The 16,092-nt window shown below is 43.1% G+C and overlaps 1 protein-coding gene and 2 long non-coding RNA genes across 3 annotated transcripts in view; 2 read left to right on the forward strand and 1 right to left on the reverse strand.

Annotated features, from left to right (window-relative positions):
* PDGFD (platelet derived growth factor D) overlaps positions 1-16,092 on the reverse strand; it is a 142,059-nt gene that overhangs the window by 45,384 nt on the left and 80,583 nt on the right. Inside the window, exons 2-3 of the mRNA XM_081002288.1 lie at positions 4,194-4,398; positions 967-1,147 (exon numbers count right to left, since the gene is read on the reverse strand). Coding sequence (XP_080858414.1) covers positions 967-1,147; positions 4,194-4,398 — 386 coding nt within the window. The remainder of the gene's footprint in view (positions 1-966; positions 1,148-4,193; positions 4,399-16,092) is intronic.
* LOC308475431 overlaps positions 1-16,092 on the forward strand; it is a 163,059-nt gene that overhangs the window by 28,811 nt on the left and 118,156 nt on the right. The gene's annotated exons all lie outside the window — the stretch shown is intronic.
* LOC308476009 lies at positions 11,840-12,295 on the forward strand. Its single transcript, XR_013985637.1, has 2 exons — positions 11,840-11,878; positions 12,031-12,295. It is a non-coding gene; the product is annotated as an uncharacterized lncRNA (long non-coding RNA).

Consider the following 16,092-nt stretch of genomic DNA (forward strand, 5'->3'; position numbering starts at 1 on the left):
GACTCTATTATTTAGTGTGGCAGCGCCTGCACTTGGGAACTCCCTGCCTATTGAGACCAAGGTCCCTTCACTGTACTCTTTTCGGCACCTACTAAAAACATTCCTGTTCAGACAAGCCTAACCAGGTGCTTAGAAAGCTGAGGTATTTTTAATTTTGTGTTTTAAAGCAGAGTTGCAAATCCTTTTTGATTTTTCTGTTTTATCTTTTGCAAACTGCTTGGAAGCTTCTGTTTTGTTTTTTATGATCAAGAAGTATAAATTGTACAAATTAAATGAATAATGAACAAAGCGGTGCTTTAAATCTATGGTGTGAATATAGCCACAGTGAATCTGGCTCTGCCCACTCCTTGCCAAACACTATGCCACATGGTCTCTACACAGATCTGCCCAGTCCACTAGGGGGGGAAACTGCCTCCTCCCCTAACTCCCTCCCTCAAATTCTTCATTTTCATCAGTATGGCAATACCTTCATCCTGCAGAAAAACCATGGATCCCAAATTAACGGCCTGCTGAGGCACTCTGTGCTCTGTCTGCAGCATTTATTGTATATGACCTGTGTGTGTCTTGTTTAGATTCATGGGCTACAACCCCTGAAGGTATATTTTCCCCTTTCTGACCTCACTTTTGCTTAGAAAGAGCAGCCGTTCCCAGTGTTATTCTTCAAGACCTTTTTTCACTGCTCTCAGCTTGTCGCTCCAGACCACAAAGTGATAGCAGGGGTTGAAACACGTTATTAAAGAGGATGGCAGAGAGTTTTATAGTTTCCCCTTAACTTCTGATTTACTCAGAGGATGGTCAACCTACTTTGATCTGGGATATATTCTTGGAGAGGAAATATTTACGGACAGCTAACTCCCCCCTCCCCTTTGCTCTAAGGTAACTACTGCTCCATCCATCCCCAATGTTCCTTTAGCTCTTTCTTGCCACAATCTCCACTCCACTGAAACAAGCAGTTGTGTTACTTACCACCAGGGAATAATAAATCTTGAATCCAGGCTTAGCCACAAAGAAGTCATCCGACTTGAAGGTGATCTTTAGCTGGTTTGTTTTCGATGTGATTCTTGGAGGAGCTTCCTTGTACCCACACCACCGTCCCCGGATGAGCGTGCTGATTTCGGATATATCTTCCACTTCTACAAAGTCATATCTGGAAGTTAGAATGGACATGTTTATTATACAATGCTACGGGACTAGGGCTGAGTTCCTGGGAACTTTCACCACTTAAATGAACATTGAGGGAAGAAAGCGAGCCAAGATCTGCTGTCAAGATTTAGGGTGTGTAAAATTTGGGATGAACATATTCAGATTGGAGGAGTCAAAACTCACAAGGCACGGAGAACTCCTACCAGTGGCCATCACCCGGTCGGGCTGCCATTTCCCCACCCCTGTTAAACAATCTCTTTAACTATTTCTTTAGGCTGCCTTTATTCAGAAACCTCCATTCAAAGGTTGCTACAGCAGATGGGCTCCATCTGCACTATACATTTAAAGCAGTGTCATGCTGCTTGGAACAGTCATGGCTTCCCCCAAAGAATCCTGGGAAAGGATTCTGAGAGTTGTTGGAGGACCTCTATTCCTCCTTAAAGAGCTACAACTCTCAGAGTGGTTTAGCAGTCAGCGCCTTTTCCCAGGGAACTCTGGGGATTTTGCACTGCCAACATTAAGAATAAACAACACGGTGGCAAACAGCATAACGACAGCAATAAAACTGGATTTATAAATGCAAATATACATCGCAACATTGCATTAAAAAACCAGGAATTTATGTAGAATGTTGATTGTGAAAGAAACACCATCAAGCTGACTACACTGGGGTGGGGGGAAGTGTCCACAAGTACATTCTCACAATATTATCTAGAAACTTCCTTGAAGGTAAGCCATGCCTAATAGTAGGCCACATTCACTTTAAAAAATAATAATAATCAAATGTATTAAGAGTTTTCAACAGATACAATAAAAACCAAAGCAATTCTTCTCTCTTTCTTCTCTTCTTTTTTCCTTTATTTTTCTTTTGGTATAACCCACATTCACTAATGGTTTTGGCTTCAAACCCATAGCACTGGGTATGTTGTTGAGCTACAACTACCACAAGAATCAAGATGGCTGTAGAGCATGGTTGCTGGGAGCTATAATCCAGAATCCTCTGGAGACCCACAAGTTCCCATCTCCTGGCTTGCAGCAACCCCATCCTTTCCATGGTCATGATTCATAACAGCTCTAATTATTTCACAGTGTGAATGAACTAATTCAAGCTTGTTAGCATGTGGTTATAAAGATGGCTCGTAAATATTGTATATTGATTTTTTTTAATTAAGCAATTTAGATATGATGATAAGGATGATGATGCTGTTAAATAATAAAATGGGCCTATATTTGGAACCAGATGGGACCTTGCCCCAGCATGTAAGTATCTTGGCTCCCACCATTCGCCCCAGCAACTAACAAGGTGGCTGAGGGTGGTCTCCTTTGCCACCGCCACCGCCACTGCTCCAGTCTCTTTACCATGCTGTCTGTCACTCCCAACATCTAGAGGGCCAGAAAGGCTCTCAACTGTTACAGTGCTGGCTTGGAGGAAGGTGGAACCATAATTCTCTAATGGTTAACTACAGTGATGAAATGGGCTGGCCAATTAGGTATTAGACCATGATTACCAGCCACTAATCACTGACTGCTCTGGACAGCAATGTGGCAAAGCAGAGTAGCCACAACCTGATACTTCATAGCTGTAGACACTTTAAAAATCCTAGTGTGGTAGCATGTAGATCTGTCTGGAAAGCCTGTCAAAGGGAAAGTTTAGGCATGCCTCTCTCCTTGGCGACAAGCCTCCCAATCCCAAACAGGACTTTGTGGGTTATTTATGACGGGCTGAAATTCATCCATATGCTTTGAATACTCTGCGGAAGCAAAAGAGCTATAAAGCAGCCGGTGCAGCTAGGAATATGGCTCCTTTGTGAGCCCAAATGAGCCCAAATTGTATCGTTATTCAAAATAAACATTAAAAAGAACAAACTCTGCATAGGGGCAAGCAGCCTAGTCAAACAGCTATTCCACAGCCTATCCCTTCCCATTCCTTTCTTGACTACTCTACAGAGATAAAAATGTATTGGATGCTGTCCAGAGTTTTCTGTAGCCCGGATGAAAGCCCCAACTTCATACAGTGGTTCTCAACCTGTGGGTCCCCAGATGTTGTTGGACTACAACTCCCATCATCCCTGAGCTCTGGCCTTGCTAGCTAGGGGTGATGGGAGTTGTAGTCCAACAACATCTGGGGACCCATAGGAATAGTATCAGTCTGACTAATGGTCCCTGAACTCCTAAAACAAGGGTAGCCAACACAGCATCATGACATTTTTGCAGTCACTTAAATCAGGGATTGCCAACGTGTCCTCCAGATCTTGTTAGACTTCAGCTCCCATAAGTCCCAGCAAGCACAGTCAGTCATCAGGGGTGATGGGAGCTGAGGTTCATCAACATTTTGAGGGCACCAAGTTGGGTACCTCAAGTGGGGTAAATCTAACTGCTTGGGAAAAGGAAGCCTCCTGTGATAGTATGGATGTTTGGTGTATGGAGCCATATTGCTCAAGTGAAACAGAGTTCCCACAAGCTCCCTAAATGTGCCAGGCAGGAAGATAAGACCATATAACACCGGTCCTGAAAGACCTATATTGGCTTCCAGTATGTTTCCGAGCACAATTAAAAGTGTTGATGCTGACCTTGAAAGCCCTAAACAGCATCATCCCCGTATACCTAAAGGAGCGTCTCCACCCCCATCATTCAGCCCAGACACTGAGGTCCAGCTCTGAGGGCCTTCTGGCAGTTCCCTCACTGTGAGAACTGAGATTACAGGGAACCAGGCAGAAGGCCTTCTCAGTAGTGGCGCCCGCCCTGTGGAACGCCCTTCCACCAGATGTCAAGGAAATAAACAACTATCTGACTTTTAGAAGACATCTGAAGGCAGCCCTGTTTAGGGAAGTTTTTTAAGTTTCATGTTTTATCATGCTTTTAATATTCTGTTGGGAGCTGCCCAGAGAGGCTGGGAAAACCCAGCCAGATGGGTGGGGTAATAATAATAATAATAATAATAATAATAATAATAATAATATGTTTGTAATTATTTTTGCCTTGTTTTTCTCTTTGTTTGATGCCATTAACACTTCACGACTGTCTCCTCTGCACACTCTCACACAACCCACCTGCAGATATCATTCTCTGGCTCCTCCAGTCCAAATTGGTTATCAAACACCAGCTGTATCCTTGCATTCTCTGGCGAAAGCAGCCTCCATGTCAGTAACAGGTTCCTGGGATAGTTGTGAGGAAAACGAGGGCTGTGGATCTCACCACTGCGCAAGACGCGGATGGTCTCTTCCTTCCGGTACAAGGCTGTGAGGTGATTGCTCTCTGTTAGTAGAGATTAGTATGTAGTTCAGGAGGGGAAATCAGCAAAGCAACATTATTTACATTTATAGAACGCTAACAGTTTCGTACCCAGTGCTACTCAAGAATTCTAAGAAACAAAACATTGGGGCACTTTTGAAACCAGTGCTTAGAATCAGTGCAATTTTGGAAGCTGTCATCTGCCTTACATTCAATCCCTGGTATCTCCTGGTAGGCCTGGTATCTCCTGGTAGGTCTGGAAGAAACTCCTGCCTGAGATCTTGGAGAGCCATTGCCAGTCAGGGTAAGTGATAGATGGACCAATGGTCTGATTGGATATAAGGCAGTTTCCTGTGTTCTTCTCATTCAAAACAGATGAAATACTGCTCCTTGATTTTGGGAAACATCATGCAAAACTTCATTATGATATATTTAGAGGTGGCCAAATGTACAGTCAACACAACCACAACTTTCCAAAATATATAGTAGATGGATTGCACAAAAAGCTTGTATGACAGCCTTTTATACTGAGTCAGAGCATTGGCTCATCAGTAGGGATGCAAGGATCTGTCCTCCTTGCTTCTCTCGGTTTCTCATTTCTTCAGACTTAAATTCAGGTTTCCATATCTAGCAACAATTTGTGATTTACTGTCATTTTCTCCAAAAACAAAACAAAACATTTTAGTGTCATTTTCTCCTAAAAACACATTTTTATATGCATCTTTATATAATGCACACATTTTTGCAAGGAATTTCCCCATATATGGCATTTTTGAATAATATTTTTACTAACATTTTAATGCACCACTTTCCCCTAATATATACATATTTGTTTGTTTGGAGAACTTGCATTACAAGATTTGGGTTACAGTGGAACCTTGGTTTATGAACTTAATCCATTCTGGAAGTCTGTTCTTAAACCAAAGTGTTCTTAAACCAAGGCGTGCTTTCCCATTGCAGCGGGGGACTCAATTTACAAATGGAACACACTCAACAGGAAGCGGAACATGTTCTGCTTCCAAGGCAAAGTTCACAAACCAAAACACCTACTTTCCAGCATTCTTAATCCAAGTTGTTCATAAACTAAGCTGTTCTTAAACCAAGGTACCATGCCAGTCAGTTTTAAAACCATTTAACAATTTCTAGGTGACCATCCCTATGAAGTCCCTATTTTTATGTGTACAGTTCTTCAGAAATGGTAAAACAAGCATGCTAACAGTTTCCAGTTCTCTCACCACCAGCTATACAATTTTAGGTATGGAAAGTGCATGCTATTGAGTTGTCATATATACAAATGTCCCAGTATTTCAGTAAAAATAACCCCCAAGGTTGCAGTTCTGTGGCCACTGGGAGGGTGTCCATGGGATCTTTTACAACAAGTAAAACACACCATTAATACTAAAACACAATATTATACAATGTAAACAACCACTTAAAACAACTTAAAATGGCAAAAATAATCTGGGTCCTAACAATATACATCCCAAGTGTCAAAAGCCAGGCAAAGAGATGCATTCTCTGGAAGGAGGCTAATCAATGTGCCAGATGTACCTCTGTGCAGAGGGAGTTCTACAATTTAGGGAATGCCACAGAGAATGTCCTCTCCTGGGCTGTCACCCCTCAAGCTTCTGAGGGCAGTGGAACAACCAAGAGGGCACCATTACAATGATAAAACACATAGAACCATCCCAAATAGAAGAGAACGGTATAAATTCAGCCAAAGGGGTGAGTCCCACAAAACAAGACAAGAAGAAGAAGAGGAGGAGGAGGAGTTTGGTTTTGATATCCCACTTTATCACTACCCTAAGGAGTCTCAAAGCGGCTCACAATCTCCTTTCCCTTCCTCCCCCACAACAAACACAACAAACACTCTGCGAGGTGAGTGGGGCTGAGAGACTTCAGAGAAGTGTGACTAGCCCTAGGTCACCCAGCAGCTGCGTGTGGAGGAGTGGGGAAGCGAACCCGGTTCACCAGATTACGAGTCCACTGCTCTTAACCACTACACCACACTGGCTCTCTACACCACAAGACAAGACAAGACAAGACAAGACAAGACAAGACAAGACAAGACAAGACAAGAAAAGAAAACAAAACAAAACAAAACAAAACAAAAACAACTGTCAAAGGTCAGGGTAAAGAGACATATCTTCAGCATTCAGTGCTAGATGCACCTCTGTTGGGAGGTACGAGCTGCCACAAAAAGTCCTCTCCCAGGCCACCAGTCCCCATGCTCCTGAGGGCAACAGAGCTTTGAAGAGGAACGTCTCTTCTAATCTTAACAGCTGAGAAGTTTGGTAGGGATCAAGGCAGTCTTTCATATACTTTGGGCCTAAGAGCTCAGATGTCTGCCACTCACAGAGCCTTTGATGCCTTGGTCCAACCAATGTTGGAGCTCTGGCATCAGTAGGGCCCCCAAAGGGGAGTGTTTGATGCAAATGTATCCTGGTCAACGCATCGCCAAACCTTTGGCTATTAGAAAAAAGACTTTTCAGATATGTATACAGCATGTAAACTTAACATGACATAATTTTAGGGTGTTTATTTTTAAGTACAGTGGTACCTTGGTTCTCAAACTTAATCCGTTCCGGGAGTCTGTTCGATTCCCAAAACAGTTCGAAAACCAAGGCATGGCTTCTGATTGGCTGCAGGAGCTTTCTGCACTCAAGCGGAAGCCACGTCGGACATTCGGCTTCCGAAAAACGGTCACAAACCGGAACATTTACTTCTGGGTTTGCGGCATTCAGGAGGCAATTTGTTCGGCAACTAAGCCATTCGGGAACCAGGATTTGACTGAACTATGCTAAAGCAGGACTTCGGATATGCCGCACATCCACAAAGTGAGGATGTCCTTTCCTCTCAATACCACCGTGGTTATTTATTTGTGATTACATTATCATTATGTTATGAGAGAGGAACATGAACAGGGCTCACTCCAGGTTGGGCGAAGTCTTCTAGGAAGTGCTCTGAGTAGCAACGGGTGTCTGCAAAGGGGAGACAAAGCTCAGTGGGAGAGCATCTGATTTGAGTGTAAAAATTATTGGTTCAGTCCCCAGCATATTCAGGTAGGGCTGGGAGAGACCAGACGTCACAGAACTATTTGGTCATTGTTTTAAAAACTGGCCTCACCATGAATCATTGTCTCTTTGTCCAAAGTCAACTTGAAGTGTGATTCAGTTGACATCTGTCTGCTTAGTAACTTTCCACCATTACTTCCCACCATTGTTCTCAAAGCAATTAGCAACAAGGAGATAGGAACCTACTTTGTTTTTGATTTTGTTCTCAGCATGTATACCAGCTGAAGAAGCATGGGTGGAGAGCTTGCATTAAAGCGGGGCAAGAACCCACATAGAGATGGTCTTTCAACAACATATACTATCACTATAAGTTCTGCATTTTTTTCCTTTCAGACTGTTGGGTGAATCTTCACATTACAATCAGCTGACCACTGGGACTTGTGCGCAGAGCTGGGTCATGCACTGTGCAAGCCCCGATTCATTTCCCTGCAAGTAAAATCTCAGCTCTCTGGTAACAATGGAGGAGTGCGCCTTTGGGGGTGAGGTCAAACTGCTGGGAGCAGTGGCTGTAGAGAGACATGTTTTGTTGCTGCTAGGGCAGATGAAGGTGTCCGGTTGTTCTGCTGCAGATGCACCATCGTGTTTCTGCTATAGCAGTTGCAACATGCTCTGATAGATGTTATATGATTTTTAATGGTGTTGTTACAGGCACAGCACTGACCACCTGAATGAAACCATCGGACCACAGGTGGTCCCCAGTTGCCATTGATTGATATACAGTGGTACCTCAGGTTACAAACACCTCGGGTTACAAACACTTTGGGTTAGAGACTCCGCTAACCCGGCAGTGGGAGGCCCCATTAGCTAAAGTGGTACCTCAGGTTAAGAATGGTTTCAGGTTAAGAACGGACCTCCAGAACGAATTAAGTTCATAACCAGAGATACCACTGTATATTTTATTCATTCTTAGCAATGGTTTGAAAACAGAAGTACAAATATGTTTTGAATGTTTGTATTATATATCCATCTAGCTATCGGGGACAGATTTGCTCCTTCTGCAACTTTTATTGACAGGACAAGAATAAATTATGAGGAGGAACCTTTGACTGAGCGAGGCTTTTGAATCATTGATGGTTAGGAGGGAAATAAAGTGAATTTTAGGTCACAACTCAGAGCTCTTGTTCAGATCCACTTAGAAATACAAACGTAACTATTTCTTCTCTTTCCCTGGGCTGTTTTCCACTAGGTGGGTGGCTGCTGATATCCGCATCCATCAAATTCTACATTAGAAATGTATGTCAGCAGTCCATCAACTATCCCTCTAGAGAGCGAATAACTCTATCTGCAAAAACAGCTTGAAAAATATATATGACAGAAGCCCAAGCGCTTGTCATAATGACTTTTTTTTTTTAGAAAAGTGATTAAGCTGCATCATTTTATAGACCCTCAATCTGCTGTTCACTTTGTATTCCCCGCTAGAAATTTCCTAAAGTGAAATCTATCCACTTACGATTAAATAAAAAAAAGTCTCCATCAGCCACTTAAAGTGAATCACAGAGGTGGTCTGCATGAAGCAAGCAGACATGTAAAATCTGGCATCTCTTTAATATAGGTAGAAGTACAGCAGGGGTATGGGCTTAATCACACACATCCCATAGCTGTATCTAAGTACTTCAAGTGGACACATTAGACTTTATATGCCTGCTATTCTCTGCACTTAACAAATGATCTGCGTACTTTGGTATCTGAGCAAAGACTGTGCTATGGTTCTGGCCAAATCCCAGATCACAAACTGAATAGGGCTGATTTTTGTTAACCTGGGATTTGGCTGGATTGGGTCAGAGCAGCACCACGTCACCCCGGGTTGGGTCAAGTCCACCCACAACGATCCTGGCTTACTTTTCCTGCAAGCGGACCCATTCCATTGACTGGCATGAAACTACTGAATTTGCTGCTCATTTAGAGCAGCTATATAATAACCTTAGGTAAAGGGTAAAGGGACCCCTGACCATTAGGTCCAGTCATGGCCGACTCTGGGGTTGCGGCATTCATCTCGCTTTATTGGCCGAGGGAGCCAGCGTACAGCTTCCGGGTCATGTGGCCAGCATGACTAAGCCGCTTCTGGTGAACCAGAGCAGCGCACGGAAACGCCGTTTACCTTCCTGCCTTCCTTACCTATTTATCTACTTGCACTTGGATATGCTTTCGAACTGCTAGGTTGGCAGGAGCAGGGACTGCACAACAGGAGCTCACTGCATCACGGGGATTCAAACTGCCAACCTTCTGATCGGCAAGTCCTAGGCTCTGTGGTTTCACCCACAGCACCACCCTTATCTCTTGCTAATTTCACGTTCTCTATTAGGCAAGCGTTCTCTGTTTTTCAAGCTGAAATATTCCCCTCACCAACCTATTCTTTAGGTACATTTACACTTGAGATCCTAACCCGCTGCGAAGAGACTGCCAGAGGCAATATGGTTTTAATTGAGCCTCATAATGCTTTGGGAAAGAAAGATGATGTGAGTTTAATCCAGGAAGCTAATAAAGGAAGGCACGCTAGCATTCTCCGACCACATGCGCGATAAGCACAGCACCATCTTTTTTATCTTTCGGCAAAGGAAGATTTGCACTGTGCTCTGAGATTCCCGAACACATCAAACTCAGGTCAGTGCTGGAAAACACAATGCCTTCACAGAATCCCACAAAACCTGAGTCTTACTTCTGAATAATGCATATGTGCACGGGATAAGAAATAAACATGACATACTGAGGTGGTGAAAGAAGAGTCTCAGTGTTTCATTTCTACCTAGAAGTACCTTAGTGCTTTCATTTCTTTTTCATTCCCCCCTCTGGAACTTGTGGGAAATGAAGAGTAATTGTTTATGAGAAAGACATTTACGGCAGTGTTGGGAAGCTCGCTGGAGAGGAGGCCAATAGTGGTCAAAGCAAAATGGGAAGATAATGGTCCATTGAATAACCTTAATATTGCACATTCTCCCCCTCTGTCTTCTTTCTTTCTTTCTTTCTTTCTTTCTTTCTTTCTTTCTTTCTCACAAGTAAGAAGAAAAAGAAAACATGATTTTGCTGGAAATGGTAACACCATTAATCGTGCTGGGATGGGAGCCATTGCTTATGTTTTGTTTGCTAAGGCTCCACCTGCAATTCCCAGTTAAAAAGAATTCCAGGGTTAAAATGCTTAGAACATGGAAGTCCTTTGTGCTGCCCACCTGAAATTTGACATTCCGATGCCTTGATGGAATAGCAGAATTCCTCAATGTTTGCTCTCTGACCAAGTTGATGGTTCTTGCATTAATTCACAAGGCCCTTAAGAACTTGGGTTCAGGATACCTCAAGGACTACCAAATCCCTTATATCCCTGCCTGATCATGGACGTATCTGCAGGAGTCACCATTTGTGGTCCTCCATGGCTCAGATGCATGGCTTGTATACAGCAGGAGCCTTGCATTTAGCATTGTGCGCCCAATTTTACTGAATTCCCCTGCAATCAAGCATAATATACAACACCCAGCATGAAATCAATAATTTAATACCAGAAAATAAAATTTGTTCAGGGAAACTGATGTACTATAAAAAAGGCACAAATTAAACCACAAATTAACACCAGCTAAGCATGTCACTGCCCTTTGCTCAAATGGATAAACGCAAGACAACTTATCCATTGCCTTTAACAACTCAGAAACTTTCAGTGTAACCCTGTTCATGTCAACTCAGTGGCTATGTGGAAATAAGACTAACGCCTAATACAATTTTGGAGATAAAGCAGCAACAGAGATGGAAATAAGTGAAAGATGACGAGCATAAAACTATTCCGTGTTGCTGAATGTCATCCAAGTAATATGTTGAAGTTGGTAACAGAAATGTTATTTTAGGGAGATGGTTGGCATAGAAATCTGAACACATGCACTCCACCCAAAGACATCCAGAATGTTCAACGGCGCACTTTATTAAAAGGGAATTTTGTCAAGGGGCTGCCACAGAAATACATCTGCTTCCCACAAAAGAACACACACACAGCAGAAGGAAGACAGTAAATCTACTTGTTTTGGCCTCATTACTTGAAAAGCATGACCGGGTCTTGAAAATGAATTAGAAGAAAGAGGTTCAATTATAAGGCCAAAAACCACAGGCCACATAAGGTCAAAGAAAGCCCCAAAGTTTCCCAACTAAAGCCCGAACAGCATACCCTCCAAGTGTCCTGATTTTCCAGGGACAGCCCCAGAATTACAAAAGCCATTCTAGCTTCTAATTTGATCCCAGAATTGTCCCTATTTCCCCTGCCAGTGCTGCCGGTGCTGAGCTCCTATAACATTTTAACAGCCAAAGTATCCCCAAGGACAATGGTTTGTTAAGTGTGCTGACCTCACAGACCTATGACCTCACAAGCACTACAGTTCCCAGCATTCTCCATGACATAAATGTGCTCTGATTGGAGGTGTGGATGCGACCAAAGTAAGACAGAACTTCCAGTCCAGGTGATTTCTGGGAGGAGGAGACACCATCTTATACTTTCCAAAATGTCTTGGACACAGAACATGAGCCCCATACTGGGGTGTGTGTGTGATTCATGTTATTACTGTGTGTTTTTACAACAGAAACATTAACTTCTCCTGCTGTGTTCTTCCAGGTGCATCCTGCTTTTTCCTCAAGACCTTCCATATTTGTTTCACCCATTACACACCTACACCTGTCAACATCACATGCTGTTGTTGTTATTGCAGATAAGCTCCCCACCCCCCCTTCATTTTCCTCAGCTTGGCAGCTGGCAAGATCTAACCAGTTACGTCCGAAGAGTTCCAAAGCGAAGGAGAGAAAAGCATTTTTGAACCAAAGCCACAGAACAGTTCATTTTCGGGTCGAGGCATGCAAAATAAACTGAATTTGTACAGCTAGTTCTGTTGGCCTCAGCCCCTCCCCCGCCCATCCAATTTCCCCATAGTAAGCAGTATTCTTTTTCCTTTTTTCCTTTGGTTACGCTCAGGACTCTATAAATCAGAAAGGATGTAGACAGATTATATAGGGGCTGTGCTTCGTGGCCAACAGTGCAAATTGCATCATTCCCTCAAGCTTTTGGGAAATACGGAGTGATCTGAAACTGCAGAACTATTTCCCTTGGTAAAATGGTATGTTTGTTCGCGTGTGTGACTCTAAACAATTGCATGAATCAAAGCCACTGAACACTGTGTTTCATCACTATCCTCTTCTGAGGAAAAGGATCTCCCATGGTGCCAGGGAGCCTAGTAATTCATGCCCTTCCTTTTAAAAATAGCTGTTTGCACCGTGACCCTCATTGAACGCAAGAGTAGCTGCTCTAATGGAAGTTGGCGTGTTACCTGTCTCAAGTTTGCTGGAGTGGATTCCCCTCCATCACACAGAGCCATTGCTGGTGAATTGTGGGGTCTGGCAAGGTTCATGGAGTGGAGTTATTGGCAGAACCTGGACCAGGTGACACAGAACATAAGAGGAGCCAGAGGTCCATCGAGTCCAGCACCCTCTTTTCACAGAACCCTGCCATGCTACGTTTCCACATGCAGAAAAAGATTTGATGTTGTGAAACATTCCAAAATGGTTAAGTCCCATCTGAATTCTTTCTGGTATAGTCCAGACAGCAGCATGTGGTTTTATTGTGGCTTCCTAGTACAGTGGTACCTCGGGTTACATACGCTTCAGGTTACAGACTCTGCTAACCCAGAAATAGTACCTCGGGTTAAGAACTTTGCTTCAGGATGAGAACAGAAATCGTGCTCAGGAGGCACGGCGGCAGCAGGAGGCCCCATTAGCTAAAGTGTTGCTTCAGGTTAAGAACAGTTTCAGGTTAAGTACGGACCCCCGGAACAAATTAAGTACTTAACCTGAGGTACCACTGTACCTCAATTATTCCATCTAAACAAACAAACAAACAAACAAACAAACAAACAAACAAACAAACAAGGTAACCTATATCCTACAGGATGTGGACCTTTCTCATATGCCTCATTCTGGCTGTTGCATTCTGTTGTAAGACCTAGTAGTTCATCCTCTTGTGACTCCTTCCTTTAGTCAGCACACATTGGTGACATATAAGCTGAGCACCACATGACAAATCATTAAGAATTTGCAGGCTTAAGTCTCAGTGTCCTTGAAGGAAACTCTTGCATTCTTCCAACTTCATCCATGGAGATGGTAGCCTTCTTCAGGCATTTTTTATGCATGGGAAGTAAATGTGAAAGGTAAAGGACCCCTGGACGGTTAAGTCCAGTCAAAGGTGACTATGGGGCTGCGGTGCTCATCTTGATTTCAGGCTGAGGGAGCCAGTGTTTGTACACAGACAGCTTTCCGGGTCATGTAGCCAGCATGACTGAACTGTTTCTGGTGCAATGGGACACCGTTACAAGTTCCAGAGTGCATGGAAACGCCGTTTACCTTCCCGCCGCAGCGGTACCTATTTATCTACTTGCGCTGGTGTGCTCTTGAACTGCTAGGTTGGCAGGAGCTGGGACAGAGTAGCGGGAGCTCACCTCATCGTGCGGATTCGAACTGCTGACCTTCCAATCAGCAAGCCCAAAAGGCTCCGTGGTTTAGACCACAGCGCCACCCACTCCCACCGAAAGTAACCTTACATGCATAAGTGAATTCACTTGGCCCCTGTTGCAGCTGTAGCCACGTTTCAATCTGTGGTGGTAGGTGGGGGGAACCTTGTGAGGTGGGCAGTCTCTTTTATTTTAATAGTGCTCTGCACAAAATAATAATAATTATTATTATTATTATTATTATTATTTATTTATTTATACCCTGCCCATCTGGCTGTGTTTCCCCCCAAAAAAACAACACATTTTGCTGTTTCTCACTGCAAGTTCGAAGACTTAATCCACTCTGGAGGACCTGCTGTGCCTGCAAATTTCATCCACTTTCATGAATATATATATATATAGAGAGAGAGAGAGTGCGCGTGCACACCGTTCTTAGGCTGGATCTACACAGATATGAAAAACACTATTAAAAAATACTATAAAATTTGGCTCCCAATGCAATTTACCATTCACAGCGGATCGCTGCTCTACAGCACCCTCTGGTGCCATATTTGTATAATGCATTTTTAACGTTATCATTGACCAGTGTAGCTGAGTCCTTATATTCCCCATTGTAATGCATGAGGCAGGGGGAAACAGTGCTTTGTTTTTAACAGGGCATGACTATTTATAACTAAGTCCTACTGAATTCAGTGGGGCTTACCCACACTTAAGGGGGGGTTAAGACTCCAGCCTAACATATCTAATCAGATCCCGAATAACAAGTTGAACTAGAAAGCCCCAAACTGCAAACTCAAGTGAGCTGCTTCCCAAAGCTACAGATACGAAGTTGAATCCTGTGGTCCAGGCACACTGTTACTGTTTTCATTACTACATAGAACTTACCCTGTTTTCTCATGGCAAAGCAATTTCTCTAAGCTTGCATGGGAAAAGCTTGTTGCTGCTTTCTTTCTTAGAATTAAAATAAGATCTGTACCTTCTCTTCCCCTCCAACCATGATTTAGCTCACAGTTAATTATCACCACTTGGTGTGTCTCTGTTCTCAACCAAGAGCGATGGCTTAGCTGGAATGCTATGTTTGTATTACATGAGGCTGTGTTCACAGTTGCCCCAGAACCTCTGGGATGTTCTGTAGGGGGGTGGGAAACAAGAACAATGATTTTGCTATGTAACAGGCATCTTTTCTATATGGCTTGCAATACGGCTTTCATCCATTGGGAGATCAACCCTGTTATTATGTATATTTTGAAAAACATTTCTCTAGCGCAGTGCCACAGCACTGGGAAAAGCAATTTGCGATGCGCTCACACAGAAATCCCAAGCGGCTGTGCAGCTGTTTTGAATTTCAAGACTAAATTAAGAACCAAAGTTTGTTTATTACTATTATTAGTATATCCATGCATTTTCACAGTGTGAATGGAGGGAGGTCAAGAATCACTGCTGTGAGTTGTTTTCTCCAACCTGTGTAAAGAGAAATCAGCTCTTTACTTGTTTTTATTTAAGTTAATCAGGAACTCTGGCTGCATGCTGCTTCCATAGCAGACTTTATTCTGTGTCTTTGCCTGCCTCCTGGAGTATAGCTTTGGCTCCTGAATGACCTTTTCAGAAGATTAAAGAACCTGTGTTTTCCTTTTTCCTTTAGCACTATACTCATGGCTGCAGTCCAGCAGTGGTAACACAATATCCCATCTCTGCCCAGTATAGATTAACCGTCTTCAGCCTCCCAATCTTAGGAAAACTTTTCCATATCAGCTGGTGTGCCAAGTATAGATGGAAGAAGCTGTCCAGTTATGGCTTTTCTCCGTTTCTCCATTTCCCAGTCTTCAATCCAGCTCACCAAATCAGTTTTCAAAGCCTACCCCAAAATCCACACACATTTCCATGTGTGTTTCTTCCAATATACCCCTTCTCATGCAATTTTGCCTAGTATGAACGTTTTTGCAAGCAATTTCCCCATATACAATACATTTTAAAAATAAACAAATGCACACATTTTTCTACTCGTGTTTTTTTGTTCAAAAACTGCATGATGAAATTTGGAGAATTGTCAGTTTCTAAGGATAGGTGATTTTTGGGTCATGCATTGGTTTGGGAATCTCACTGTGTGACTATTCATTGTTTCTCAGGCTAACCTACCTCACAAGGCTGTTGTCTAAATGAGGAGGTGGAGAACTATGTAC

This window comes from Podarcis pityusensis, assembly GCF_964106645.2.
Source record: "Podarcis pityusensis genome assembly, chromosome: 4".
NCBI lineage: Eukaryota > Metazoa > Chordata > Lepidosauria > Squamata > Lacertidae > Podarcis > Podarcis pityusensis.